Source organism: Monocercomonoides exilis (genome assembly GCF_001643675.1).
Source record: "Monocercomonoides exilis strain PA203 chromosome Unknown scaffold19-1596985, whole genome shotgun sequence".
NCBI classification, from domain to species: Eukaryota; Preaxostyla; order Oxymonadida; family Polymastigidae; genus Monocercomonoides; species Monocercomonoides exilis.
In genome coordinates this window covers 439,925-466,420 of record NW_027150564.1, presented here as the reverse complement: position 1 = coordinate 466,420, position 26,496 = coordinate 439,925, and the positions used below count along the sequence as shown (strand labels likewise).

The window sequence follows — 26,496 nt, the reverse complement described above, 5'->3', positions numbered from 1 at the left end:
GGAACGATTAATAAAGTGTTTATTTTATGTGGCATATTTTTATTTAAGCACTTCATTTTTAAAAGCAAAGAAAATTTCATATAAATACTTGCATGTTCGTGAAAAAATGAAATGAGAAAAAAGTGTCAAAATACATAAATGTGGAAATTGAAATTTAAAATACAAATAGATAAATGTTTACAGTTTATGAAACTGTATTTCACATTTTTTTGTAAAGCTTGGTTCATTGTGAAAAGTGACTTTTAAAAATATAAAAAAACGCTATTACAGTCTAAACCTGATATAATCACGTCGAATATAATCACATTCGTATTATGTCACATTTTTCGATGCACCGACATTTTTTGCTTGCTTTTCATTCATTTTCAATCGCATATAATCACAGGAATGAAAATATATAATCACATTTTTTATTATAATGGGTGATTTTTTCAATGAAAAATCGATTTTTTGATCAAAATTTTCAATTTTTTGGTTTTTCAAAATTATGTTTATATAAGTCTAAATAACATAATAAAATCCAAAAAATTATATTTTCTATTAAAAAATACGTTTTTATGTAGAATTTTCAAAAACAAAAAATTTGACCCAAAATTAATTATTTCAAAAATTAATTTAAATATTTTCTGTGAAAAGTTGCATCGCTTATAGTCACAATCAGATATAGTCACAAAAAGTTGTGCAAAAACCAATGTGGTTATATCCGGTTTTGACTGTACTCAGTGAGAAACAAACAAAAATAATAAAACAAACCAGTAATTTTCTTTTTTGAAAAACTTAGTTTCAATTTATTATTTGTCACATTTTATTGCACAAAGACTAACGCTGCTTCGGAAAGAATTTGTATTTTATAAATGAAAAGACAATAACTTGTCAACAAATAAATCTTCATTAAACTCATTCGATTTATTTATAAAAAAAAAGATAAGTATACCATTTATTATTCAAATTTGGTAAACTTATTATTCGAAATTGGTGAATTTATTATTCAAAATTGTTAAACTTTTTATTCGAAATTGGTAAACTTCTTTTTCAAATTTAATAAAAATGAGTATTTAAAAAAAATTATTTTTGTGAAAAAATGGTTTTTGACTGAGTATCGGAAAGTGATAAAAATATAAAATTTTTTCATTATCAATAAAAAGGATGAAAATTTGAACCTCTTAAATTATTATTTGTGAATAAACATGAATATTTCTGATTTTTCAGAAAAAAATCATCATCCATGAAATCGGATAATTTTCAAATGAATAAATCTCACATTATTTGATAACTCATCATAAAATCAAAATATATTATTTATGTTTAAATATATACAAAAGATCAACAAAAACAAATGAAGAATCCTGAAAGATCATTAATGGATTTATGCACTATAAAAAATTCGAGTTTCCAGTTTGCAAAATTGATGCAAATAACTTTTCTTTATTGAAAAACGCATGTATAAACTGTGTGAGGTTTATTCATTTGAAAATTATCCGATTTCATGGATGATGATTTTTTTCTGAAAAATCAGAAATATTCATGTTTATTCACAAATAATAATTTAAGAGGTTCAAATTTTCATCCTTTTTATTGATAATGAAAAAATTTTATATTTTTATCACTTTCCGATACTCAGTCAAAAACCATTTTTTCACAAAAATAATTTTTTTTAAATACTCATTTTTATTAAATTTGAAAAAGAAGTTTACCAATTTCGAATAAAAAGTTTAACAATTTTGAATAAAAAATGGTGTATTTTCCAGGGCTGCAAATAATTGTTTTCCACTTGATAAAAATGAAACAATTGAAAATGAAAACATTTTTTTAAATATTCTTCACATGCACCAAAATTTATTCTAAGTCGAAAAACTTTCAAGTTAAATAGAAAAATTAAATAACTTCATATATTCAAAAAGCTGACTAAAAACAATAAAAATCAAAAAACATTTTTGTTGTTGAAATATCAAAGATATTTGATATTTTCATGATTTTTCATTTCTTTTCCAATATGCTTTTGTGCTTCCTTTTTAACAAATGCTAATTTGAAAAACATGAGAGGAATTTTTACATATTTTTAATCTCATTTCAATTGAAAGCACACTTCTTCACCGAAAATTTTCCAAAGTTAATTTTTGTTTTTCAAAAATTAACTTATTGAAGAATGATGATAATAGTATTGGATGAAATTCGAATAAGACATTTTAATTTGAATAAAGATAGCTTATTCGAATAAATAGCCTTTATTTCAAATACAGGCAGTTTATTCGAATAAACCATGTTTATTTGAGAACTGAGCGCTTTATTTGAGTTATTTTTTATTATGGGATTTTTCGATCAAAAAGCTAAATAATACTAAACATTTTGATGTTTCAAAGATGTTTTAAAATGTGAATTGAATATTTAAATAACAATTTTCATTCATTTCACGTTTCATTTTGCGAATTCACTTTAAAAATTAGAAAAATCGGATAATAAAAATATGTTAGCTCCTTTTTTAAATTGCTGAAATATTTAAGAACAGTTTTCCTGAAAGAAATATTTCCTATTATTAAAACGAAACATACGACGAACAACTGACTTTAATATGTGCTCAAAAGCACGTTTGTGAACATAAGTTCAAATGAACTTATCGAGAAAAGAAATAATTCTTTAATGAAAAATGAAAATTCGATAAGTGTCATTAAAACGGAGGTGTAAAATTCTGAAGAGTAGCTGGGAAAACTCTGATAAATGCAACCAAATGAGTTTTTTCTCATTTTTTTTATGCTATTCAGCTGCAAATGGAATGTGAAATGACGTGTTCTCCAGCTCCTGTATTCCTCCCAACGGCTTCGATATCCTGGGGTGCGGTTCAGACATATATCTGTGTACATCGTTCTGGTGATGCATGCTGAACATTAATTCAGGTTCAGCAGGCAAGGCGCTGTTCATCAAGGCGTCTGAACTCACTCAAAACGAGTTTGACCTGACATCCTGCACAGTCGCTTCCAGCAGCAGCACTGAGAAGGCAACAATCACATTTGCATCAGCCATTCTGGACAGTACCCGCAGTTGTGTTGTTCTGAGCACGGGCAGGCTGAGCTTCAACCGCCTCGATTTTTCTGTTGCTGGAGGAGACTTTCTTCGCCACTCCGAGCTAATCTCCTCCTCCACGCCTCAAGGCCATCTACTCTTCGGTAACAGCTCGTTTGCTCCAGCTGGCACTCCTCAGATTGAAGGCGCACTTGTTTGTGCTGAAGGATGCAGCATACAGTTGGAAGAGTGCGTGTCTATGCTATTACTCACTCTTAATCTCTCCTGCGCATCAGCAGATCTGTGGCGATGAACACAACTGCAATTCAAGAGAGCCATGCCTTGCAATGCGATGAAAGTGGGCTGATAGAAGTGATTCTTTTGAGTAACCTCCATCTGAATGCTGCTAGGCGCGAGTTCAACAGCGGATAGTGCAGCAAGAAAACAGGCAAAAGAAATGCGCATTATGTGAAAAGTGCAGACACAGATGCAGCAAAGCAACAACCCTTTTAGAGGCTGTCACTTTTGTTTGCAACGATTCAGCCAAAGACAGAAATATTTATGTGGACTGCTTCAATATCAGTGCGAATGTCACCCCAGCCATCTTCAACTTCACATACGAACTGTTTTTCAATGATCCGCATGAGTTTGTGGGGAGCGACCAAACATTTGGAGATGCTGACCTGTTCCTCTTCCTTATTCCATCCACATCCAGCTAAATCCACCTGACTGATGCTGGATTTGAAATTGCAAGGTGCGGATCACCGATCGATCCCTGTCGATCCTTTGTAACTGGCTTCGAGCATATCGATTACTCGGATGCACACAAAACTATCAGTCTCAGCTGCCCAACATACTTCACTTGTCCAGAAGACTTGCCGAATTTCATATTCCAGTTAATACCCACTACGAAGCAACGTAATCAGTGCTGCTGTTCCAGAAAGACAGTCAGGGATCCAATTCATTCCTCCTGAACAGTTGGAGTCTCTCCCTTTCAGCGATCTCCCTCCAAGATTCTGATGGGTTCAGCAACGAAGTCAGCGCGATCATCCTCAGCAAGCAGGGTTCATTGGCTCTGGACTAGAGTGCTTTCGACTCACATGCAAGTGTCGCTGAGCTTGGTGCAAATACCTTTTCTGTTGTGGAAGTTGAAAATCTTATTTAAACGCAATTTGAGTTGACAAACACCGATTTCATGTGTTCGATGTTTCTGTTGCATCCAGCATCTGCAAGTGCATTCCATGCCATTCACATTTATTCGTGCAGACAATCCAACTACTCCATTGAAGAAGCCTCAAGCAGCACCAACAGCTCTCCCAATTCCCATTTCTCAATTTCCGTCTTTGGATAAACTCTTATAAATGTGTGCAAGCAGTGAAGAAGTTGGAGATTGTTGGGAGCAAGCAAGAGAGTGCGGTTGAAATTGTTGTGAATGAAATAATTTTTGGATGAGAAGAAGCATCAAATAAAAGGAAGTTATTAGGTTAAATAATTTGAGCAGCAAATAATAGGTCAAATATTACATCTCTGTACTGACCCGGTGGTGAGCTTCACAGAAACATGTATGAGTAACTGGACGTGTCAGAATATGAAGTCGACAAAAAAATAACATATGATTGTGAGTGGATAAATAACAAAAGCAATGTTGAAAGAATATGAAGGATATTTTCGTAATGTGAAAAAAATGAATCAAAGCAAATAAACAATAAACATGTCCATATTTTCATAAAAAGAAGTTTTCAAACTATTCTTTACGTTGAATCGCAAATGATGTTTAAGGAATGCGTAATTTTTGCATATTCTTTTGGATTTTTATTTTCGTGCTAACGTTCAAATAAGGAATAAATAATATTGCTCGCTCAACAGCAGTTGGATGAGCATGCTTTAATGTTAACGGCTTTTTTGTTAAATAACTGTCCTAATCGAAAAATTGTGGATAATAATTTCAAAAAATCATAATCAAAAAATAGAGATTGTGAAACAAGATGAGTGCAAAATAAAGAAGGACGTATTAATATACATTATCAATCAGTTTGGCGAATAACCTTTTCAACATGAAATAATCATTCCAATGTGAAAAGAAGAAGAAATCTTTATTTTCATGAAATATTTCCAATTTATGTAATGATCAAAGTTGTCAAAAATGATAATTACACAAAAAACCTTTAAAATATGTAGGAAGTTATGAAAATAAATTTGTGAATTATGAAAATTTACATTAAATATCATCATAAAAAAGTTTTTCTTTGATTTTCACGAAAAAAATGTTTGATCACTTGTTTTAAATTTTTTATTAATTGTGAATAACGCATTAAAAACATCGAAAACATGAACAAATTTTCCATAACAATATCAATTAACTTTTTATTCGAATCTTTCATGGTTGATTCGAGAAAGCAGACGTTTATTTGAATAAACTGCCTCTCATTCAGTTAAAAGGGGGTTTATTCGAATAAAGTCAGATCATTCGAATAAAAATTGTTTATTCGCATTTCATCCATTGTCTTTCTTATTTCGTGTTTTTATTACAAAATACTCCTTTCTTGTTGAAGGAAAAAAATGTTTTAAGTTTTGTTTTGAGTTTTTTTTGAGTTTGTTTTTGTTCAAAATCTGCAAATTTTGCAAAAAACAACACTAAGATTGCTGATAATATTCACTAAAGCAAAAAAATAATATTCTTCTTCAATTGAATACTGTTTATTAAACGTTTATTTTTTTATCAAACTTTCGACTTATCTTGAAAGTTTTTCGATTTCATATGAAACTTTTTCGACTTTGAAAAATCATTATCGACTTCGATTGTGAGTTTTTCGACTTTGAAAAATTTTTGGTGAATGAGCAAAAATTAAATGACTGCAAAGAAATCAATAATATTTCAAACAATTGTTTTATTTTTTTATAATTCTTTTTATTGTGCAAAACAGCATCTATCTCTCATTTTTCTTTGGAACAAAACAATAAGAAAATTAGAGTTTGACAAGATTAAAGTTCTATATTTACTGACATTAATTTGCACAATTGTTGCATAACTGAATAACCAGTTTTTAGCTTTGTTCTCTCTTTTGTTCAAAAACATCAACTTAACATAAAAAATAAAAAAAGAACAGAACACAAATTAAATAAAATATCATCAAAAAATAAAAATAAAACACACAAAACAGAAGGAAAAAAAACGCTCGAAAATAGAAACAAGAACAGAAGATTGAGGGTTTAAAAGATGCAAAATTGGATTGTGTGAAAGCAAATTTTTTGCTGCAGAGAAACACGAACGATAAGCTTCAACTCCAGCACATAGTTCTGTTGGGTTTGACATCCGCTTGAACTTCCACGATTTGTTGGCTGTCATCCTCTTCAATGGCTTTTCGATTCAAAACCGTTCGAATAATATCAAGAAATACTTGTTTGACAATTACGTTGTCTTTCGCAGAAATTTCGAAATGCATCGTGCTTCCCTTTGATTCGCACCACTCCTCGGCTTTCCTTGCAGACACAGCTCTCGATTCTTCGAGGTCAATCTTGTTCCCGATAACAAAAAATGGAAAATGCTTCGGGACTTGTGGATCACTCAAGCGCAGAAATTCGCCTCTCCAATATTCTAGCTTGTCAAACGATTCTGGTGCAGTCACGTCGTAAACAAGGATGCACACATCCACCTTCCTGTATAAATATTTTTGAAGAGATCCAAATCGTTCGATTTTAACTGCAGATTTCAAAACAAAACATTTTCACAGATATTTTGAAAATTAGAGTCAATCATCTGCCTTGAAATGGTGCTGAAAGAAAGCGCAAACATGTGTCATAGAACTCTAGGGTCACCTCCCTGCCGTCAACAACATATTTCTGCACATTGCAAGCATCAGTCAAATTTTCCACAAATTGATGAATGAAAAAACCGTTCATTCTATGTATTTGAAGCAAATTCCAAACAAATGAAGCAAACTTCAATCACTGAATCAGGACGACTCACCAAGGGGTATTTATCAAATATTCTATAAAGAAATTGCTTGAACAATGACGTTTTCCCAACTCCTAATTCTCCAAGCGCAAGGACTTTTAATGAAACAGGCTCAGTTGACATCATCTCCGCACTGCTCTCGAAAACTCAATCTTTCTTCTTCACTTTTCACACACACAAAAAAAATTGTTATGGCGTCTTGATTTGTGATGATTTTCTTTTATTCTTTTAAATACAATAATCTCCATAAGATATTATTTATACATTTTCTACTTCACAAAATAACTTCGTGTTTTTAAGATTTATTCTTTTTTTCTTTTTTTCTTTTTTTCTTTTTTTCTTTTTCTTTTTTTCGGAAAATGAAGAAACAGCCAAACACCAAAAATCATCACAGATATTTAAAATATTTGCCAATCGCATGTTGCATTGCAATAATCTTGTGGAATCGAAAAATGATCAAAAGGCACCCACAAAAATGACCGCGAAAGAGAAACTGGATTTGATTGAGAAGGCGCTGGAGCGGGCGTACATCCCGTTCATCGAGGTGCTGCAGATGACAGAGCAGTACCAGTTGTTCTCTCCAGAGGTGCAGGGGGCAAAGATGTGTGCCGGCCACTTGGCTTATTTCTTTTTTGAAAGTGTTTTGCCTTCATGTTGCTTGCGCCCTTCTGCTCTGGGGTGTGTGGGGATCTCAGCCAAAAAGTGCTCAATGCAATGGCGGATGTGTACGAAAAGCGGGGAGCTGGGGACGTGGCGGTGCCGCCTGGAGCACTGGAGTTTGCGCTTTCTCTCTTTTTTTTTTGGCTTTAGGAGGCTTCATCTTTGTGACTGGCTGAACATTGCTGGTGCGGTGGCGCAGGAAGTTGGACGAGCAGAAGAGCCCAGACATCTTTTTGGACGAGCTGCTGTTCCAGACGCTGAACAAGGTGGCTGAGATGAACACAAAAGTGACGTCTGTCGAGGTGTGGAGCTGAGTTTCTTTTGGGAAAGCAGGCCGTGCATGCTTGCATTTGGCTTTGCGCCGTTTTGGAACTGTTTTTTTTTTTCCCCCAGATTCTGCAGAACCAGATGACGAAGATGACGGGGCTGACGAAGGACGAGGCAGCGAAAATGGTTGAAGAGCAGATCCCGGCGCAGGCAGAGGCTGCAGCTTGTGAATGATCGGGCATGCGCACAGACAGCAGAAACAGCTGCTGGTGTTTTGGATTCGCTGTTTCTTGGGCGTTGGAGTGTTTTGGCTGTTGCTTTAACTTTTGAGTTTTTGACAAGGAGCAGGATGAGCTGTTGGGTTTGCTGTGCTTCGCTGAAGTGTCTTCTTCGTTGAGGAAAAAAGGAAAAAAAACGATGATGACGACAAACGCTCATCGAAATGAAACGAAATGAGTGAAATGAAGAGAAGTGAAGCGAAGTGAAGAGGGAAACGGAAAGCGAAATCGAAAGATTGAAACAAGAAAAGACCCCACAATTCACTATGCCACGTCCATGGCACCGCTTTCGTTGCTGTTTGCAATGGCTCCATCATCAACATCAGCATCAGCATCGTCATCATCATCGTTGTCAATATCGTTGTCATTGTCATTGTATTGCTCTGTGTCTTCGGGAGAGGAGTCTGTGTCTTCGTCCATCTCTCCTGTGCCCCGCTTCTCCTCGCGCTCCACAAGGAGAAGGAGGAACTCGGCAGCTGTTCTGTTTTCTGCGTTGGGCGACTGGGCGATGGCCTGGAGCTGCGGGACAGCATCGCCCTCGGCGAGATCGTCAGCCACGGCGTTGGAAGGCGGGCGGATGCAGACAACAGCGCCAGGTGGCTGTGCAGCTTGGGATGCGGCCTCTTTCTCGCGGTGGTACTGCAGCTTCTCGCGGCGGCGCAGCAGCTCGGCGCGGCGGGCTGTGACAACAAGGAGAGACAGGACTAGCGAAAGGAGGCTGGGGTCGGTGGTGACGAGGAGCGCGGCAAGGGCAAGCGGGATGCGCTCCATGATGGCCTCGTCAACAATCGCATCTGACAGCCCAAACATGTTTTGCAGCAGAATCCCCATCTCGTAGCTCACGCGAGGAGGGCCGAGTGGCATCAGCCGCATCACCACAGGAAGAACTTCCATTTTCACAAGACGCATGCACTGACATAAAAAATATTATTAAAACACAAACAAACGCATGCACGCATATAAATTTTTAAATTAAAATTAAAATTAGACAAAAGGAATAAAAATGAAAAATGAAACTATCAAAATGCTTTTGAAACTTTTTTTGAGCATACAACATCTTTTCCTTCGGAAGCCAAGTTTCCAAGTGCCCAAGCAGCCTTCAATCTAATTTCATTGACGCTGTTTGATAGACAAGAAATCAAAAAAGCGCAGCCTCCACCATTGGACACATCAAGAGCGACATTTGTATTGGCCAACGAGGAATTTGCAATGATAACCACAAAACTCATGACTTCAGACGCAGGAATTCCTGAAGCAAGCGAAGCTTCTGTACCAGAAGACGTTAGCAGAGAAGAAGTACTAACAATCCTTAAAACCCTGTCATACACGCCAGCTGAGTGCATGGCCTCAACAGCTCGCTTGTTGTCTTCAGAAATATAAGCCAGTGCATGAAAAGCATTTTTCGAAATTTCGGAATCTCCGCTCAGGTATAACGCACAGAGCGTGGGAACAGCTGCCAGCAACTGCTGCTCCGCAATAATAAAAATGGAAGGCTGCCCAATCGGAGAGCTGGTGGAAGAAGATGACGAAGAAGAAATATAAGACATTCCAGACGGTGCTGCGGTAGTTGCTTGGCTTATCGAACTGCCTGAAGGTCCTGAAAACAACATAGATGATCCATCACTTTGAGCTGTTGGTATTTCTACATCATCTGAAAGTGCTATTTTATTGCTTGATTCAGCATCATCCTTCGATTCCATTAAAGAAAAATACTTTTCTGCTTCCACGCGATATGTCGATTTCCCCAAAATGCCAACTGCATATGTGACATCAGCAACTTCTTCGGTTGTTGATGCTGGAGATGTTAGTAAAAATATGAGCATTGGTAGGATTCCGCACATTATGCACTGATCACGTATTGAATCACTGCTAAATGCAAAATTTCCAACAGTTAACGCTGCCTTCATAAATGTCGAGTTTGTGAATTTATATAGTCAATGTTATAAGATTAAGTGATAAAAGAAATAGAAATCAAAGTGAATGATCTGTGAAGTTCTTTGGATTCATACTGTTCTTCTAATGTTTGATGAAGGTGATTGAAGAAGGAGAGGTACATGCTCAAACAGTCCATAATAAGAGCACTGTTCGAGAGATCGCGTTTTAAAAGAATATCCTATGAAAAAAAACAATTATAATGCATTTAGAGAGTCAAAAAAAAAGTATTAATAAACCTACAACAGAAAAGATCCATATGGATTGTTCTTGAATGTCTGGTAAATCTGTACGTTTCAAAAATCCTAGCAATTGATCAACAATACCGCACCCCAAAAAAAATTGTTCAAATTTATCTTGCTGATTTCCAAATTCTTTTTCAAAACTTTTTCACAAAATAATTCAACCATAAAAAGCAAACGATTTGAAACAACGTTTCGAATATTTGTCAGGATTGCGATGAGCTGGGTATTGTCTTGAGTTTGTAGTCCAGTGATGGAAGATGAAAGCAATGAAACCTGTTCAAAAAAAAAAGAATTTCACTAAATCAGCAAAAGAATGTCAAACAGCTTCGGTAAATTCCATGGTGCCTTTTGTGGTTGTTTCCCTTCTTTTCTTAAAAATAAAGGTATTTCGTTTTCCTTGGCGTAGTTTTGTTGAACTTTTGTTCTTTAAGTTTCTTAATGAAGAAACTTCTTCATCTTTATTCAGCTTTAGAAATCTTTCCTTTTCACGTTCAGAAGTTGATAGATTAAAAAATGGCGATGATTCATTTGCTGCCATCCTCGCACAAACAAAAATTAATGGATCAATTTAGTTAATAAAGGCATGAGATCAATAGAAATGAGCAAAACGCGCGTAAGTTATTTTTATGACAATGACATAGGAAACTTTTCTTACGCACCTGGTCATCCCATGAAGCCCCATCGTGTAAGAATGACACATAACCTTCTTTTGAACTATGGACTGTATTCAGACATGGAAATTTTTGTATGAATTATTATTAAACAATTCAATTTTTTTGATATTGATTTTTACTTCTGTTTTCAAAACATTGTTGATTGTTTCAGCGACCAAGATTGCTAATGCCAGAAGAAATGAAGGCTTATCACTCAGAGGAATATATAAATTTTCTTCATGCCATCTCTCCTGAAAATGCTTCTCTTTACAAAGCCCATGCAAATAGATGTATGAAGCATTTTTATCGCACTTTTTAATGTCATTTGGAAACATTTTGTTCTTTGGCATGATTTGAAGTTAACTTCGGTGATGATTGTACAATTTTTGATGGTCTCTTCCGCTATTGTCAAATTTCTGCTGGTGGATCAGTTGGTTTGTTGAACAAAAAGTTGAAACATTTTGTTTAAAATAACTTTTTTATTCAGGAGGGGCAGTGCGATTGAATCAAGGAAAGTGTGATGTCGCAATCAACTGGTCTGGAGGGCTTCATCATGCAAAAAAATCAGAAGCCTCTGGTTTTTGCTATGTAAATGACATCGTTTTGGCAATACTTGAACTTTTAAAGTTTGATATTTCCTTTGATTTTTACTTTTTTTTAAAGTTTTTTATGAAATTTCTTTGTAAAGAGTTCATCCGCGAGTAATGTACATTGATATTGATGTGCATCATGGTGATGGTGTCGAAGAAGCATTTTACACGACTGATCGAGTCATGACTATTTCATTTCATAAATATGGTGAATTCTTTCCTGGCACTGGGTCGATAAAAGTTTGCAAATTTTAGTTTTATAAAAAGAACAAAAAGTTCACATTAATTTATTTGATTTATCTTACAAAATCACTAATTGTTTTTTTCAATCTTCAAATTTATTATTTTTTATATGTTTTTGAATTTTTTTTTGAAAATTCGCATTTTGCATGAATTATATTCAGGATATCGGAGCAGGAAGAGGAAAATATTATGCTGTTAATTTTCCCCTAAAAGATGGAATTGATGACCATACTTTTCAATTCATATTCCAACCAGTTTGAATGTTTTTGTTGTTAAGTTCTTTATTTAGTTTCAAACATGACATTTCTTTTTAAAATGAATCTTTCACTTTCGACAAAACATCAATAATTTAACACTTTCATTCCTTCCGTTTCATTCCTCATTCAGATCATTGCAAAGGCAATGGATGTCTACCGCCCCACTGCTGTTGTCCTGCAGTGCGGGGCAGACTCTCTCACGCAGGATCGGCTCGGGTGCTTCAACCTGACGCTGCGCGGACATGGAGAATGTGTCGAGTTTGTGAAGTCGTTTGGACTGCCCCTGTTGCTTCTGGGAGGTGGCGGGTACACCATCCGCAACGTCGCACGCTGCTGGACACACGAAACAGCCATCGCGCTGGGCACGCAGCTGGACGATGTGCTCCCCTTCAACGAGTTCTTCCAGTACTACGGCCCTTCATACAGGCTGCACATTGTGCCCTCGACGATGGAGAACATGAACAGCATCGAGTCGCTTCGGGCGCACTCCGTCCGTATTTTGGATGTGCTCTCCCGCATCGAAGGTGCGCCATCTGTTGTGATGTCTGCATCTGCTATACCCCGCCCGGCGTTTGACCCTGATCTCGACTCTGCGCTGAACGACGAGGACGAAGATAGGATGACGTATGCGCAGCAGCGGCACACGACTGAGATGCTGGGGATGGGCCCACCAACTGGCTCAGCTGCTGAACAGTACGACGCGGCAAAGCACGGAATCACACGAGAGAGAAGCAAACTGTCACTTAGCGCATCTGCACTGTTGCCGGAGGAAGAGGCAGAGCTTTCTAAAAAGCGATCTTCTTCTTCTGAATCATCGTCAACTTCTGCTTCATCCACATCCTCTTCTTCATCAAATGCGAAGGATCCAAACGATGTAGGGTTTGGCTACAAGTGGAACGATGCGATATTTCGGGATCCGCTTTCGTTTGTGTGCCAGCCGCTGCCGTGGGCAATGCAGCCGTACGGTTTCACAACGACACGCTTGATCACCGACCAGATGAGAGAGCTTGCACGGAGAGTGGATGTGTCTGGCTTTGACGGGATGGAGTGGGCAAGAAAAGCTCAGCTGCACTTGGAGCAGCGGATTGCGGCTGAGAAGGCAGCGAGACGGAGGAGGAGGCAGATTGAGCTCGATGCGGAGAGGAGCGGGATGCGGGCGGAGCAGTTTCTGGCTGCGACCCACGACGATGACGAGGATGATGACGAGGACGATGAGGATGCGAGAGAGAGCAAGAAGAAAAGAGAGAGGAGGAGGAGGAATGATCCGAAGGAAGCATCCAGAATGGACAATGACGAAGAGGACGACAGCAAGCACCAGGGTTCCTCGTCCCGCCGCTCGCCGAAAAGCGGGAAAGTAGCCATTTCGACTGACATTCAACTGCCCCAATCGGGTTTGTCATTGGCAGGGCTCAGCATTTCCTCTGACAATATGCCTGTGTCACAAGGCTCGAGCCTGTTCAACCCGTCGTCGAGGGTGGCTGTGTATGACAGCGACACGGGGATGTCGCTGACGATCGATCCAGAGGCGCCGACGTCGGTGCAAGGGATGCGGCAGCAGCAGCTGTTCCACGCGACACATGCGAAGGGAGAGGACAGAGAGCGTATCACACAGCGGATGATTGACACGCAGAGGGGAGATCCGGACGAAGGCGAGCTGGAAAGCGGCTCGCGGAATGTGGATTTGAGCAGAGGGGGTGCGACAGCAGAGGCTGAAAAGAAGCTGAAGGAAGAGCGGATGAACGAGGTGCAAAAGGAGAAGATGAGGGAGATGGAGCTGGAGACAGACGAAGAGGAGAGGCAGAAGAGAATGAGGATGAAACTGGATGAGCCGCCTCAGACAAGCGATGCTCCTTCTCTTCCTGCTGCGTTGCCTTCCTCTTTGCCTGCTGCAACTCCTGTCTCTTCTGAACCTGCTCCTCTCCCTCCTCCTGAAGGTAATGCTCCCACAACACAATAACACTTCGCGTTCATTACATTTGTTTTTATATTTCAGATGGTACCAACGATTGCTTTGTATTAAATACAAAAAAATTAAATTCAAATTTTTTATGTGCTTTGCTCATTTTTTCATTTCATTCATTTGGATTTTTTTATCCGCTTTTTCTTTGATTTGAAAATTCATGTAAAAGTGATTATTCTTTATTAGACCTATTTTAAATATATTTTTTCAATTAGAAAAAGTGGAACAAAATTGAAATAAGTTTGATAAAAATGCGATAAAACAAATTCTTTTTCAAAATGACTCAATCAATTTCAAAACTTCAAATGCTGGTTTGTCGATCATAAATTTGATTGAACAAAAAATGGTGTAAGATCAATTGAAATTTTGCAAATAAATATTTGGCATGGAACGATTGAATTTTTTGGAGGTTCTTGAGCGTGCAGAAAAAAGAATAACGCTTCCAACGCACACGCCAATAACTCCGGAAGAGAAAAAAAATTCCTTAATAGAAAAAGCTTGTAAAAAAAGCGAAGATCCCATTCACGGATTTTTCCGCTTGACAGGTTTCACAAGAACAGAATTTGATATGTTGCTTCTTCTTCTTGATTACGAGTTACCTCAACATCGTGGAAAGCAAAAGGCAATTCAAAATATTGACGAACAACTTTTTATTTTACTCAATTTCCTTCATTTGGGCTCAACATCAATGACAGAACTTTTGACTTATCCATTTTACAAATCACATAGCTCAGTTACGCAGTTATTACACAGCATCGTTGGAAACATAAAAGATACACTTGTTAATTTACTTTTGATTTTTCGTAAAGATAGAATCAAAGAGTTGCAAGAGGTTGGTCTAATTATGGATTGCACAATTGTGCCTATTAACAGGCCAAGTGGAAAATTGGCAGATGGAATGAAATTTTTTAGTGGAAAACATCATTCTTACTGTGTTAAAGTTGAAATTGGGGTCAACCCAAAGAACGGATTAGCCAGCACAATCAGTGATTTTTACCCAGGAAGCGTTCATGACTATGAAATATTCAAAAATCACTATCCAACCTTCTCTCAACATCTCAAAGGTTCCAAAATCATGGCAGACTCGGCCTATATGGGAGCAAAAGCAGAATTGGGAGCTATTATTACAAAACCCCAAGGAACACCATATCTATCGAAGCACAGGGTTATTGTGGAAAGGTTTTTTGGACGATTAAAGACTTTATTTACTGTGTTCAGAAGAAATTGGCCTATGGATATTAAAACAGTTGAAGATTTTTTTATTGTTTCAGTTTGTTTAACCAATTTTCACATTTTACACAATCCTTTAACGAAATCAGATTGCGATGCAAACGAGTTGATTATTAACGAACTTCACACTCAATTTTATCAAAAAAAGGAAGCGAAAAAGAAAGCGAACGAGCAGTATATAGAAAGACAAAGAAAAAAACTTAATCTTGCAAATGAGAATTCAACTTTTGAATATTCAAAGTCAATCCAAAGAATTGGTTTGTTTTTGTTTTTACACCCATATTGTTCTTTTGAGCATGAAAAGAACATTTTTTCACTTTCATATTTCCATTATTTATCATTTTTAGAAGAATCAACAGAATCAGATGACCCATACTGCAAACGATTTTCCAAGCATCCAGATCAAGAGAAAAAACAAAAACATTCATTATTGGAATTAGAAGAAAGAGAAGAAATAGAAATAGATGATGATTCAACTTCTGAAGAAAAAGAAAAAGAAAAAGAAAAAGAAAAAGAAAAAGAAAAAAGAAAAACTGTCAATTTCAATAATTCTGAAAGAAATGAAGATAATTTGAAAGAAATAGAAAGAATAAACGATGATGATCCAAGAAGTTGCCCTTTTTCTTGGTTTCTTCCAGATCAATGGGAATCAACTCGTTTGCGGAAGTCGACTTCATCTAATCAGTTTTTATTGAATTCCCCTTTGCCCCTAATAAATACACAATATTCTTCTCAGGCTTCACTGAATGAAACGGCAATTTCTCCTCAACCACAGTTAAATACTCCAATTTCGTCTTTGCAATTGATTTCAACTCATCATTTATTTTCTCAACAATCAGCTTCTTCTGCATCTTCAGATTCAAACTTATCTCGAGCACGATCTTCTTCTTTCTCATCCAATGAAAATCATAGTCAAACAAAATAACAATCACTGTATTCAAATATCCACATGAAGGCTATTATCATCTTTATCATTTATTTAAATAAACATTCACCAAATTTCTCTCTCATTTTTTTTTTTTTTTAAAAAAGGAAAAAGAATTTTTAGAATTATAAGATTTTTTCTTTTGTTTTATTTTTCAGAAAAAATTTTTTATACTAAAACTTCATTTTCATTCTTTGTTATTTCATAGCCAATAAAAATTGAAGTTGAAATGAAAATATTGCAAAATATAAAAAAATTTAAGATAATACAATTTGAATCTCGTTAAAAGCTAAAATGGAACATCCAAAACATATAACAATATGCAAAGCTTGTGTATGTGAAAGAGAATACATCAATAATAAAAAAAGTCACATTTAAGAAAAATTGACAAATAAAACACAAAAATTTTTAAAAATTGATCACACACATTTCTTTTTAATGATGAGCCATAATCTTTTGTTCAGTTTTCATTCAAAGTGAGTGAAAAATGCACAAAAACAAAAACTTGCGATCATTTTGTGTTGATCATAAAATTGCCCTTTTAACCAAAAAAAAGTTTAAGGGAATTCGAATTAGATTAAGCAAATTTGGATAAGTTGAAGGTAATTGAAATTGAGTTAACATATTTGAATTTATTGATTCTAACTAAAATAGGTCTATTATTAATGTTAAAGAATTAATTTCATTTTTAGAATATGAAAAAAATCAAAACCCTTTATTAAAAGTCATTCAATGCAAGTTGAATGTAAAATATACATTTTGATAGGTAATAATTGATTTTTCATTGTTCTCAATTTCTTTTGAATGGAGCTTTTGCGTGTTTTACGAACTTCGAAATAGTTTTCTTTTATATCTTTCGTTTGTATCTTCTAATTTATTCAAATGTTTATTTCATCGATTGCTAATGCTTTAATTGGATATTTGTTACGCGAGATTATCGCGCTTAAAGAAATTTCTCATTCAACAAAAGAAAATGGTTATTGATCACAGAAGTATTTGATTTTTTGTTGTTTCTAGACATTATTAATAAATTTACAAATGACAACTGAACCTTTCGTATCCACAAAAGTTACTGGGATAGAATTACCGTTCTTGGTAACTGAACTGGAAAAAAACATTGCGGAAGGAAAAGATGGAGCAATAATTCAATCTTTGAAACAACTGTCATATTTGAAGCAGGGTCCATATTCCATTTTTCCTATTTTAATTTTAAAGTTATTGTTACCAAAGCAGCATCGAAAGATTGTAACTTATGTCCATTACATTTTAGATTTATTTCATAAGGGAGCTTCGCCTCAACACCGTGTTGAAGTGTTCAGAAAAATGATTTCTTACATTGGCTTACAAGAGGCAACTCCTATTAGAACTTGTTTTGCACTTAAAACGATGGGAATTTATGCAAAGGATCCTTTTGATGAACAAAGCCTTGTTCAGTTATTTGCTTTGCTAAAGCCCATGTTAAATCCTTCTACTAATACTAGATACGCACAAAAAGTTGGAATATTTCAAAACAAAGCAACTGTCGAGCATGCTGTGTTTCTTGATCGAACTGTTGCACAAATTGGTGCTCTTAATACGTTGATGACAAACCAATGGCTTTCCCAACAAATTAAAGTTGATGGAAGAAGTCCATTTGATTATTTTATTGAGGCGGTTGCTTCTGCAATTTCGTGCCCATTTCCTGTTCCTGCTTCCTCTGTTCTTGTGATATTACGAGACAGCTTTTGTGAGGAAACTTCCGAAGTTATTTCACAAATTACTCACAACATTTGTGCTAATTATGTTCATATTTTTGATAATCCTGGAGAGCCATATCTTGAATTGATACGAAAAGGAATTTGTCCTCCCCCGCCTGTTGTCTCTTCGCTTGTAGATCCACTTTTTCGTGTTCGGCTGATTTATTTAATATTCACAATTATCAAATTTTATTCTGCTAAGTTATCCGAACTTACTGCATCAATGGCAGAGTCTAACTCACTTCATTCTACTTCTGCAAGTAATTTGGCATCGACTGGTAAATCAAAAGGTGGAGTCACTTCTTCAACTGGCACCAAAGCTCCTGAGCAAACTGCTGAGACCCAGGAAGAGAGCAAGCAACTTGCTGCAACATGGAAGCAGCGAATCGCTTCCTTCACTTCAATTCTTGTTGGACTGGCAAGAGACGATGTGGATACGCCAAATGCCGTTGCCACTCGCTCTGGTTCCGGAGCAGGTGCCGGTGGGAGCTCAAAAAGTGCTGGGAGCGCAGCATCCCCAACCGACAAGGCAATTGAGGAAACGAAGCGTACTGGTGCCACAGGAGGGGAGATGGGAGGTTCGTTGCTGACTTCGTTGCCTGCTGTTGTTATTCACGTGACAGACTCGTCGCTCTACTCATTCCCAGACTCTCTTCCCGCCTCCTCTTCTTCGTCGATGCTGACATTCTCTGATTTCCCCTGGATTCAGCTCTCTCCGTACTTAACTGCGATCCGCGAAATGTGCAAAGTTGACTGGGACGCAGGGACCAAAAAAGTGATGCCGTCGATCGTGGCGTCCCTCGTGTCAGTCATCCAGCGCGCACACCGCTCTGCCCTCGAAGCGCAGCAGGAGTCGTCAGCTGTCCAGAGCGGTGTGATCCTTCCTCCTTCTTCGGCTTCGGCTGCTCAGTCTTCTGCAAATTCCTCTTCTTTGTCATCGTCATCGTATTCTTCCTCTTCCACTTCTTCTTCTCTTTCGTCGTCCACTGCCTCTGTGCTTCGCATGGACCCAGCGCTGCGCAATCTGCCTCTTCCGTCTCCTGTCTTGCACGGCCTCCTCCGCACTGCAATGATACTCGCCCAGACAGTCGCCGAGCGGATGGGCATCGAAGCAGCAGCGTGCGGCTTCCACAAGCTCCTTCCTGTCATCATGCTTCACATCAAACACCCTGCCTCTCACATCCGATCAGTCGCCATACAGCTCCTTGTGTGGCTGGTTGATTGTCACATCACTTCCTCTGCCTCATCTTCATCATCGTCATCATCATCTTCTTCTTCTACCCCTTCTGATAGCACTGGGTCTTCACCAGACGAGCTATTTTTTGTGCAGCCGGATCATCTCATACGCTTTGTGGACACAGAAATATGCTCGCCTGCTCCAATTTATTGGGAGCCTCTCCTCACTTCATTGTTCCGCCGGCTCGTTGTGACGCCTTCTTTTGTCACAACTGCGTGGGCCATCCTTCGCTCGCTGTTCCTTCTTCCGACATGCTCCAGAGAAAGGTTTGTTTTTGTATTTGAATTTGAATTTGAATAATGCATTCGTGATGATTTCTTTACATTTATTTATTTATTTATAATGTTGTATTTTGTTTTTTGTTATTCAAAATTTTTCTATTTTCATTGGCATTATCAGATGTCATGTGATTCTTCATTCTGAATGCAGCGAGCTTGTCTGGGCGATCTACTTGCAAGGCTGTCTCAACGGCCCGTCTGAGCGGGCGACGCTGCTTCAGTTCCTGTTTGAGAACATCGACCGCACCACATCCGAAGAGATCAAGCGAGCGCTGTACACGTTCCTTGGCGAGTTCTGCTGGTTTCTGACAGAAGGCCAGCCGCTGCTGACAGACATGGTGTTGGGGCATCTGATGGAAGGGCTCACGCTCCACGAATGGCAGACACGTGTGCTGTGTGCTGAGCTGCTGTGCTCAATCGCACTCAGAGCAGAGCATCCCATGACAGACGAGCTGTTCCGCACTATCAAGCAACTTGTGGACCCTGGTTTGATTCGAATGAAAGAATGGAATCTTTTTTTGAATTATTTTATTTTTTATTTTGATTGAACGTTTATTGTCATTGAAAATATTAAGTTTTTATTTATTAATTTCATAATTTAATTTTTTTTTTATTATTTTTAATCTTTATATTAACAGATCATGTGCTTCATCCGCAAACGCGAGTCCCCTTGTCTCTCCTGATGACAATGTGCAATCAATCGGCATCGTTTCGTGTGAATGTGATTGGGTCGGGGCTTACTCCGAAGGAAACTCCGTTGAAAATTCTTTCTCAGATTGAGCAAACGCATTCGTCTCTTTTATCTGCTATTTCTGTGCATTGTTCATCGTCTGCATTAGCTTCGATTGGGAAGGGAATTGTTGGCTCAATAAAGCTACCGTTTAATGGGAATGAATATCCTCTTGGAAAGGAGAGTAAACCATTTCTTGATCTTTATTCCCAAATAAAAGCCTCTGCTTCATCTTCTAAGTTATGATTTTTTATTTAAAGCATTTTATTAGGATTAAATTTTACTTATTTTTGTTTGTTGAATTTGTAAAAAGTTTTAACAATTAGAAAAGCAAACAATTCTCTTTTTAAATTTTAATTTAAAAGAAGCAAGCGCGCATTAATAATTGATTGCAAAATATTTTTTTTTTCAAATTCTTTAACGTTTAAGAAAATTTGGTAAAAGTTATGATAGTTAAATGAGACGAATATTTTAACAAAATGAATTTTGATATACAGATATCACATAAAATACCGGACATCGCACAAAATACCGGACAAGATCGATTTTACAATAACCACAAGAACAATTATTCTGTTTATTTTCCTCAAAACACACCTCGTCAATACAAACTCAATTGACAAACGAGACTTTCAAAATAGTTTCATTTGTGCTCAGAAAAAAATTAATGATTGAAATTTCGGAGAAATAGGATTTTGAGTTTCTCTGAGATTTCAATCATTAATTTTTTCTGAGCACAAATGAAACTATTTTGAAAGTCTCGTTTGTCAATTGAGTGTGTATTGATGAGATATATTTAGAGGAAAATAAACAGAATAATTGCTCTTGTGATAATTGTGAAATCGATCTTGTCCAGTATTTATTGCACAAACAGTAATGACGAAATGAAATGTTTTCCAGGTCTCTCATTTTTGGGTTTATTTTGGAAAGTGCTTTTGTATCATTCAATTGAATTCATAGGAAAAAAAAAATGCAAGTGATTTTACTGACACCTTCAAAATTTGTTATTATTTATGCGATAATTTTTGTAATAATTGGGTGATTTTTTTTGAAAACATAAAAAATTATCTAAAATCAAAAAAAATAAATTTTATTGTGGTATTTGTTGATCAAAGAGTAAAATTGATTTTTTGCAAGTATTTTGCTTTATTTCTGTGAATTAAATTTGTTTTTTTATTAATACGAAAATTCATACACCTTTTATATGTTTTAAGTTAAAAAGTATTTTTTGATCAAGTTTCAAAAAAAATTGATTTTTCAATTTTTTAAAAGAAAATAAAAAGTTTGATAACATGCTTAACAATGCAAATACTGAAAGAACACTTTAAATAAAGAATGGAAAATATCGTAATGAAGATAAAAAACTTATGATTTATAAAGGATGATAAAGGTTTGTTTTCTTCCAGTTCTTCAGCAAAAACTGTTTTGTCAAATCTCCGTTTCAGCTGTGTGGTTCAACAGAATCAGCAAACAGAGTTTGTGTTATTCAGGAAACTGCAGTTAATAATAACTATTGATTTAACATCGAAACTTCTCTTTAAATCAATTTGCAAATGCAGTTAAAATTTCCTTCTCAAAAGACTATATCGTTTCCTTTCATTTCCATTCCTCATTTTAAAACTCTCCTTTTGTTCGTTGAGTGTTCTTCCAAAATACCTGCTCTTGCAGTTCATGTGTCGAAATTAACATTGAATTCTCCTCAACCAACATTCTTTTTTTTGTACATGCTATTTCTTTCTCACTTTCATCTTCCTCATCCTCTTTATCTGTTCTTCCTTTTCGCCTTTGGTTGCTTTTTTCTCATTTGACTCTCTCCCAATCATCATACTCAATACACACGATAGATTCTTTATCATTAGCTTCACAAGCGACTCATTTCGATGTTCAAAACTGTTCACTTCTCTTCTTCAAAATCCACTCCCTTCTCTCTCTTCCTTCGGTTCTCAGCAGCATTAGAAGCAGTAAAACAACAGCTTATCCAGTTCTTCCATCCATAGCGGAGTTTGGCTCATCCTGAAGACTTTATCCTTATCATTCGCATTTCCTTGCTCTCATCCTTATTCGCTCTCATCGTTGTTGGGCAGAACTTCATCGATTTCTCCTGAGTCGTCGACAAGGAATTCTCGATTGGTCATTCTGAAAGCACTGCCAATAATTGAGAATAAAGATTGTAACGTAAATTGCAATTTTGGAGAAGAAGAAGAGGAGCAAAAATAAGATGAAAAAAATGGTAAAGAAGAAGAAGAAGAGAACGAAGGACGAGGAGAAGGAGTAGAAGACAATGGAGAAGATGGTGACAATATGGGAAACGAAGAAGAACTGAATAAAGATGATTTGTTAGAAAATGCATACGTTGAGAAACTTTTCGAGTTTCGATAATTTACTGCTGAATTCAACTTCGATTTTTGATTTCAGGAAGGAAAACTGAAAAAATGGTGGTTGGAATTTTCACAGGCTTTTTCCTCATCAGCTTTCTTCTTATTCTTTTATGAGAAACTTTTTTCTGTGCCTTTATAATCTCTCTGCCAAATCCATCTTTTCCTTTTTCTCATCATTTTCACAATCCACACGAATTTTCAATCAAGCCACATGAGCTGTATAGTTCAGCACCATCCTCTGCTGCTCAAGCACATCACTCGGAGCTGATACCATGCTACTTGAAAACACACCTGCATTGCCTAAAACGCTTTTCCCAAGAATCGCACGAGTATTCGGCACAGTCACAATCGGTGGCAGCGAGAAGGAAGAAATAGATGAAGAAGAAGAGGAAGAGGTGGAGCTACTGCCACATAAGCAGAGGAATTTCTATGTTAGTGAAGAGGAGTTTGCGGCTAGAGATGAAGGCCTGAGTGACTTCGGCGTAGTTCCAACAAGAACAGAAGAGGCAGACAATTGGGTGTGTGGCAATGGAGAAAAAGGAGGAGTGGCAAATGTTGAGGAGACCGTGATGTTTACAACGTGTAACTTTGCAGATGAGAGTGTGCTGTCGAGCGAGCAAAATATCTGCAGTTGTTCATCTTCATTTTCATCACCTCCTTCTTCTCTTCACTTATCCCTCCTCCTCCTTTCTATTACTGCCTGTAGAAGCCTTGTGTCGAAAGCATCAATTTGTGATGTGCAAAACTCGTATTTCTCCTTCGTCTTCGTCTTCGCCTTTGGCTCTTCGTGTTGTCTCACTTTCATCTGAGCTGCACTCAACTTACTTTTGTGAATTGCTTTTATTGTCTCTTCCATTTGAATATGCGATTCTAGCTCTTCGCTCCTTGGCAGAGTTATTAACAGAGAGGATGAGTGCGATGTACTTGGCAGCTCCTTCCTCTTCACATTTCCATTCTTTGCTCAAATCCTATTCACCACATTCAGCACAACCTGCTTACAGAAGCTGTACGAAGTATTGAAGAAGAGTGAAACGCGCCTTTGTAGAAGAGGAAAGAAGTTCAGTTGTGCATCCAGCGAAGCTGCAGAAGGCATCAACATCTATGACGTTGTTGTTAAGAGCAGGCAATCAAATGATAAAACTTTTTGATGATGTAATCAAGTTTCTGACTGAACAGCTCACTTTGATCTGAAGGTCGATTGCCTGATCCACACGAAGCGAAAGGAAATGTCACAAAAGAAGAAGAGGAAGTGAATTATAAAGGTGAAGAGGAAGGTGAAGAGGAAGGTGTAGAGGAAGGTGTAGAGGAAGGAAAAGAAAAAGGTGAAGGAAAATGATTGCAAACAAAAAGAAAACCATTAACGGTCTGATAATTCTTCAAAAAAAGATTTGAAAAGGCTTTGAATGATGTTGTAGAATGAAAAAAAATTTCGTTAAACATTGTGGCTTCGAAAGGAGATAATAATCCCGATTGTTTTATTTCTGATTTTCATATTCAAGTGAATCAATAGAATTTCATTCCCTCAAAGTTAATTGACTCCCTTTTTGTGGGATCCCTGCCTTACCCTTCACTAACAGAAAATGTTATAATCTCTCAATTTCTTTTTCTTTCAATTTTCCTCTTCCATTCAGCTCTAAATATTCTCATGAAATATTAATCCCCTCTTTTACTTCAGCATTCTCTTCTCTCTTCCAAAAAGTATTCTGCTCTCCTAAAAAAAATACACATCTTCCATTTGAACATTTCTCAATTGTCCTCTTCTTTCCCGCTTTTGCCCTGTTTTATATCTCTACAAAAATGATATTCTCCAATCAACAATAATCACCTCCTTCATCGTCCTCATCCACTTCTCTATATTTTCTGCATTATCTTCTCCAAATCTCCACATGCTCCTTCCCCACCCTTTTGTTTCAAAATTTCTTTCATACAAAAGCCCCTCTAGAAACATTAACATTCTAAAAAATACTCAGCTCCCGCCCTCTCCCACAAATAATCCTCTTTCATCTCCTCTCAGCTCCATATCCGTCCACTATATGTTATTGATGAGATAAACACGATATATTGTTTGTGTGGTTGAAAACATTTTAAAGGTATAGATCATAACAAAAACTTATAAGTTTGACTTTACATTAACAGTTCTGCAGGTGGGCTGAGAAAACCATCCTATAAGATAAACAATAAATTTTGTCGAGAAAAATTTCATATTGAATTCAGTCATTAGAAGTTGAAGCTTTGAGGAAAGTTTTTTAAATGATGTTGTCTTCAAAGATGAGTATGATGTAAAAATGCAGTCGAAGGACAGTTTGGTATTTATTTATTTTTTTACATGTGGATATTTGTCTATTGACTGATTTTGAATTCATTTCAGAGCAGCAGGCACAAATTAATGAAAATGAATAAAAGAGGGATTTCTCGTTATCAAGGGTGACTGTCGAATTAGGACAGCGAATTCATATGGAAAGTGTGCATGATGAAGGAATTTGAATAGAAATTGACGATGATATTCTTTGAAGAAATACAGAGCTCCTTGTTTTGAGAAAGATGGAATTGAGTGGAAAGCAATAATATTTTGTTTTCAGAACGGAAGGAAATCGATGCATTTGATGGAGAAATGAATATAGTAAAAGATGATCGTGAATGAGTTGTTTAAACTTTGAAATTTATTTGTTTTCAATAAATGTTTGTGGATCTTCTTTATCAATTTTGCAATTTCTTTCCAATAGCGTCATTAAACTAATTTTGTACAGAAAATAAATTAATAGCATATTGTTATAATTGTTTTCATGTTTTACAAATCAGTAAACTTTTGTTTTTTTCTGTTAATCAAATTTTCGAAATTTTTTGAATTTTTTTTTTGTTTTTTTCAAAATTCGTAATAAAAACAATTTAAATAAATTTAAAATCAACAAATTAATTATTATAATAACATAGTAATACAAATTTTTGCAAATTTTTTCAGAAATATTATCGATTCAACCCCACCCTTAATGAAAAATTTTTTGTTCAAACTTAGTAATTGGGGCAAAATTTTTGCAATTATGAAAAAAACTGAGATTTGTTCCAAACTTTTTCGACAATCATATCATAAAAAATCAATCGTAACAATACAAATAATTACTGAATAATTCCTAAATTGAAAAAAACTTTCGCAAATATTGTATGGAACAAAATTCATTAAGCAAAATATTTTGTCCCAATTTTTTATGACATCAAAAAAAATCACCCAATTACTCTTTTCGGAAAGTGGATTATTTTGCTGGTTTTTGTTTTGTTCCAAAAATTTTTATTCAAAAAAAAACAAATGCACAATCATCGAAATAATCTTGAAAGATGCCAAGTTATCTACCTTTATGTCAAATTATTTATAAAATATTTATTATTCTTTGCCATTCTTTTCACTTTTTTTTGTTATTCAAAATTTCAGCATTATCATTTTCAAAAAGACAGACATGAATATTAAAGATATTGCATAAAACACCGGACATCGCACAAAATACCGGACAAGATCGTTTTCTCAATAACCACTCAAAGAGAAAATCTGATAATATTCCTCTAAAGATATCTTAACAATACAAACTCATTTGGCATATCAGACTTTCATTTCCGTGCAGACTGAATATTTAAAAAAAATTTTTTGTAATCTCGGAGAAACTCTCAATCCTTTTTTTCCTAGATTTTGAAAATTATTTTTTTCTAAGCACAAATGAAGCCATTTTGAAAGTTTTGTATGTCAAATGAGTTAGTATTGTTATGATATATTTGGAGGAATATTATCAGATTTTCTCTGTGAGTGGTTATTGAGAAAACGATCTTGTCCGGTATTTTGTGCGATGTCCTGTATTTTATGCGATATCTGTATTTTCGGACTTTTTCACATTGAAGAACTAAATGTATACCAACTATATATAGCAAACTGCCATGCGAATAACGGATAAAAATGTTGAT

The 26,496-nt window shown here is 36.1% G+C and overlaps 7 protein-coding genes across 7 annotated transcripts; 5 read left to right on the top strand and 2 right to left on the bottom strand.

Moving 5' to 3' along the window:
- Positions 1-2,872: 2,872 nt before the first annotated feature.
- On the top strand, positions 2,873-3,310 carry MONOS_7007 (uncharacterized protein; the record flags this gene model as incomplete). The annotated part of the gene is made up of 1 exon (XM_067877298.1): positions 2,873-3,310. The coding sequence occupies one exon, from the start codon at positions 2,873-2,875 to the stop codon at positions 3,308-3,310; it is 438 nt and encodes a 145-aa protein (XP_067728407.1).
- A 2,662-nt stretch (positions 3,311-5,972) lies between these two features.
- Positions 5,973-7,138, bottom strand: MONOS_7006 (Rab7c6). Its single transcript, XM_067877297.1, has 3 exons — positions 6,938-7,138; positions 6,789-6,837; positions 5,973-6,697 (listed from the first exon to the last, which is right to left on the bottom strand). The coding sequence occupies exons 1-3, from the start codon at positions 7,076-7,078 to the stop codon at positions 6,276-6,278; spliced, it is 612 nt and encodes a 203-aa protein (XP_067728406.1). The 5' UTR covers positions 7,079-7,138; the 3' UTR covers positions 5,973-6,275.
- A 232-nt stretch (positions 7,139-7,370) lies between these two features.
- On the top strand, positions 7,371-8,113 carry MONOS_17491 (uncharacterized protein; the record flags this gene model as incomplete). Its single annotated transcript, XM_067870416.1, has 4 exons — positions 7,371-7,555; positions 7,648-7,728; positions 7,812-7,914; positions 8,006-8,113. The coding sequence occupies 4 exons, from the start codon at positions 7,371-7,373 to the stop codon at positions 8,111-8,113; spliced, it is 477 nt and encodes a 158-aa protein (XP_067728405.1).
- A 130-nt stretch (positions 8,114-8,243) lies between these two features.
- Positions 8,244-10,674, bottom strand: MONOS_16767 (uncharacterized protein; the record flags this gene model as incomplete). The annotated part of the gene is made up of 6 exons (XM_067869639.1): positions 8,244-9,069; positions 9,210-10,058; positions 10,167-10,270; positions 10,329-10,463; positions 10,511-10,607; positions 10,657-10,674. 6 exons carry the CDS (start codon positions 10,672-10,674, stop codon positions 8,422-8,424), a joined length of 1,851 nt encoding a protein of 616 aa, XP_067728404.1. The 3' UTR covers positions 8,244-8,421.
- Positions 10,675-10,917: 243 nt separating this feature from the next.
- Positions 10,918-14,226, top strand: MONOS_7005 (putative histone deacetylase 2; the record flags this gene model as incomplete). The annotated part of the gene is made up of 7 exons (XM_067877296.1): positions 10,918-11,079; positions 11,160-11,277; positions 11,347-11,421; positions 11,475-11,613; positions 11,676-11,817; positions 11,982-12,074; positions 12,208-14,226. 7 exons carry the CDS (start codon positions 10,918-10,920, stop codon positions 14,032-14,034), a joined length of 2,556 nt encoding a protein of 851 aa, XP_067728403.1. The 3' UTR covers positions 14,035-14,226.
- Positions 14,227-17,171: 2,945 nt separating this feature from the next.
- Positions 17,172-20,555, top strand: MONOS_7003 (uncharacterized protein). The gene is made up of 3 exons (XM_067877295.1): positions 17,172-19,431; positions 19,565-19,929; positions 20,082-20,555. Exons 1-3 carry the CDS (start codon positions 17,231-17,233, stop codon positions 20,417-20,419), a joined length of 2,904 nt encoding a protein of 967 aa, XP_067728402.1. The 5' UTR covers positions 17,172-17,230; the 3' UTR covers positions 20,420-20,555.
- Positions 20,556-22,823: 2,268 nt separating this feature from the next.
- Positions 22,824-23,887, top strand: MONOS_7002 (uncharacterized protein; the record flags this gene model as incomplete). The annotated part of the gene is made up of 4 exons (XM_067877294.1): positions 22,824-23,122; positions 23,426-23,471; positions 23,537-23,564; positions 23,745-23,887. 4 exons carry the CDS (start codon positions 22,824-22,826, stop codon positions 23,885-23,887), a joined length of 516 nt encoding a protein of 171 aa, XP_067728401.1.
- Positions 23,888-26,496: the final 2,609 nt, after the last annotated feature.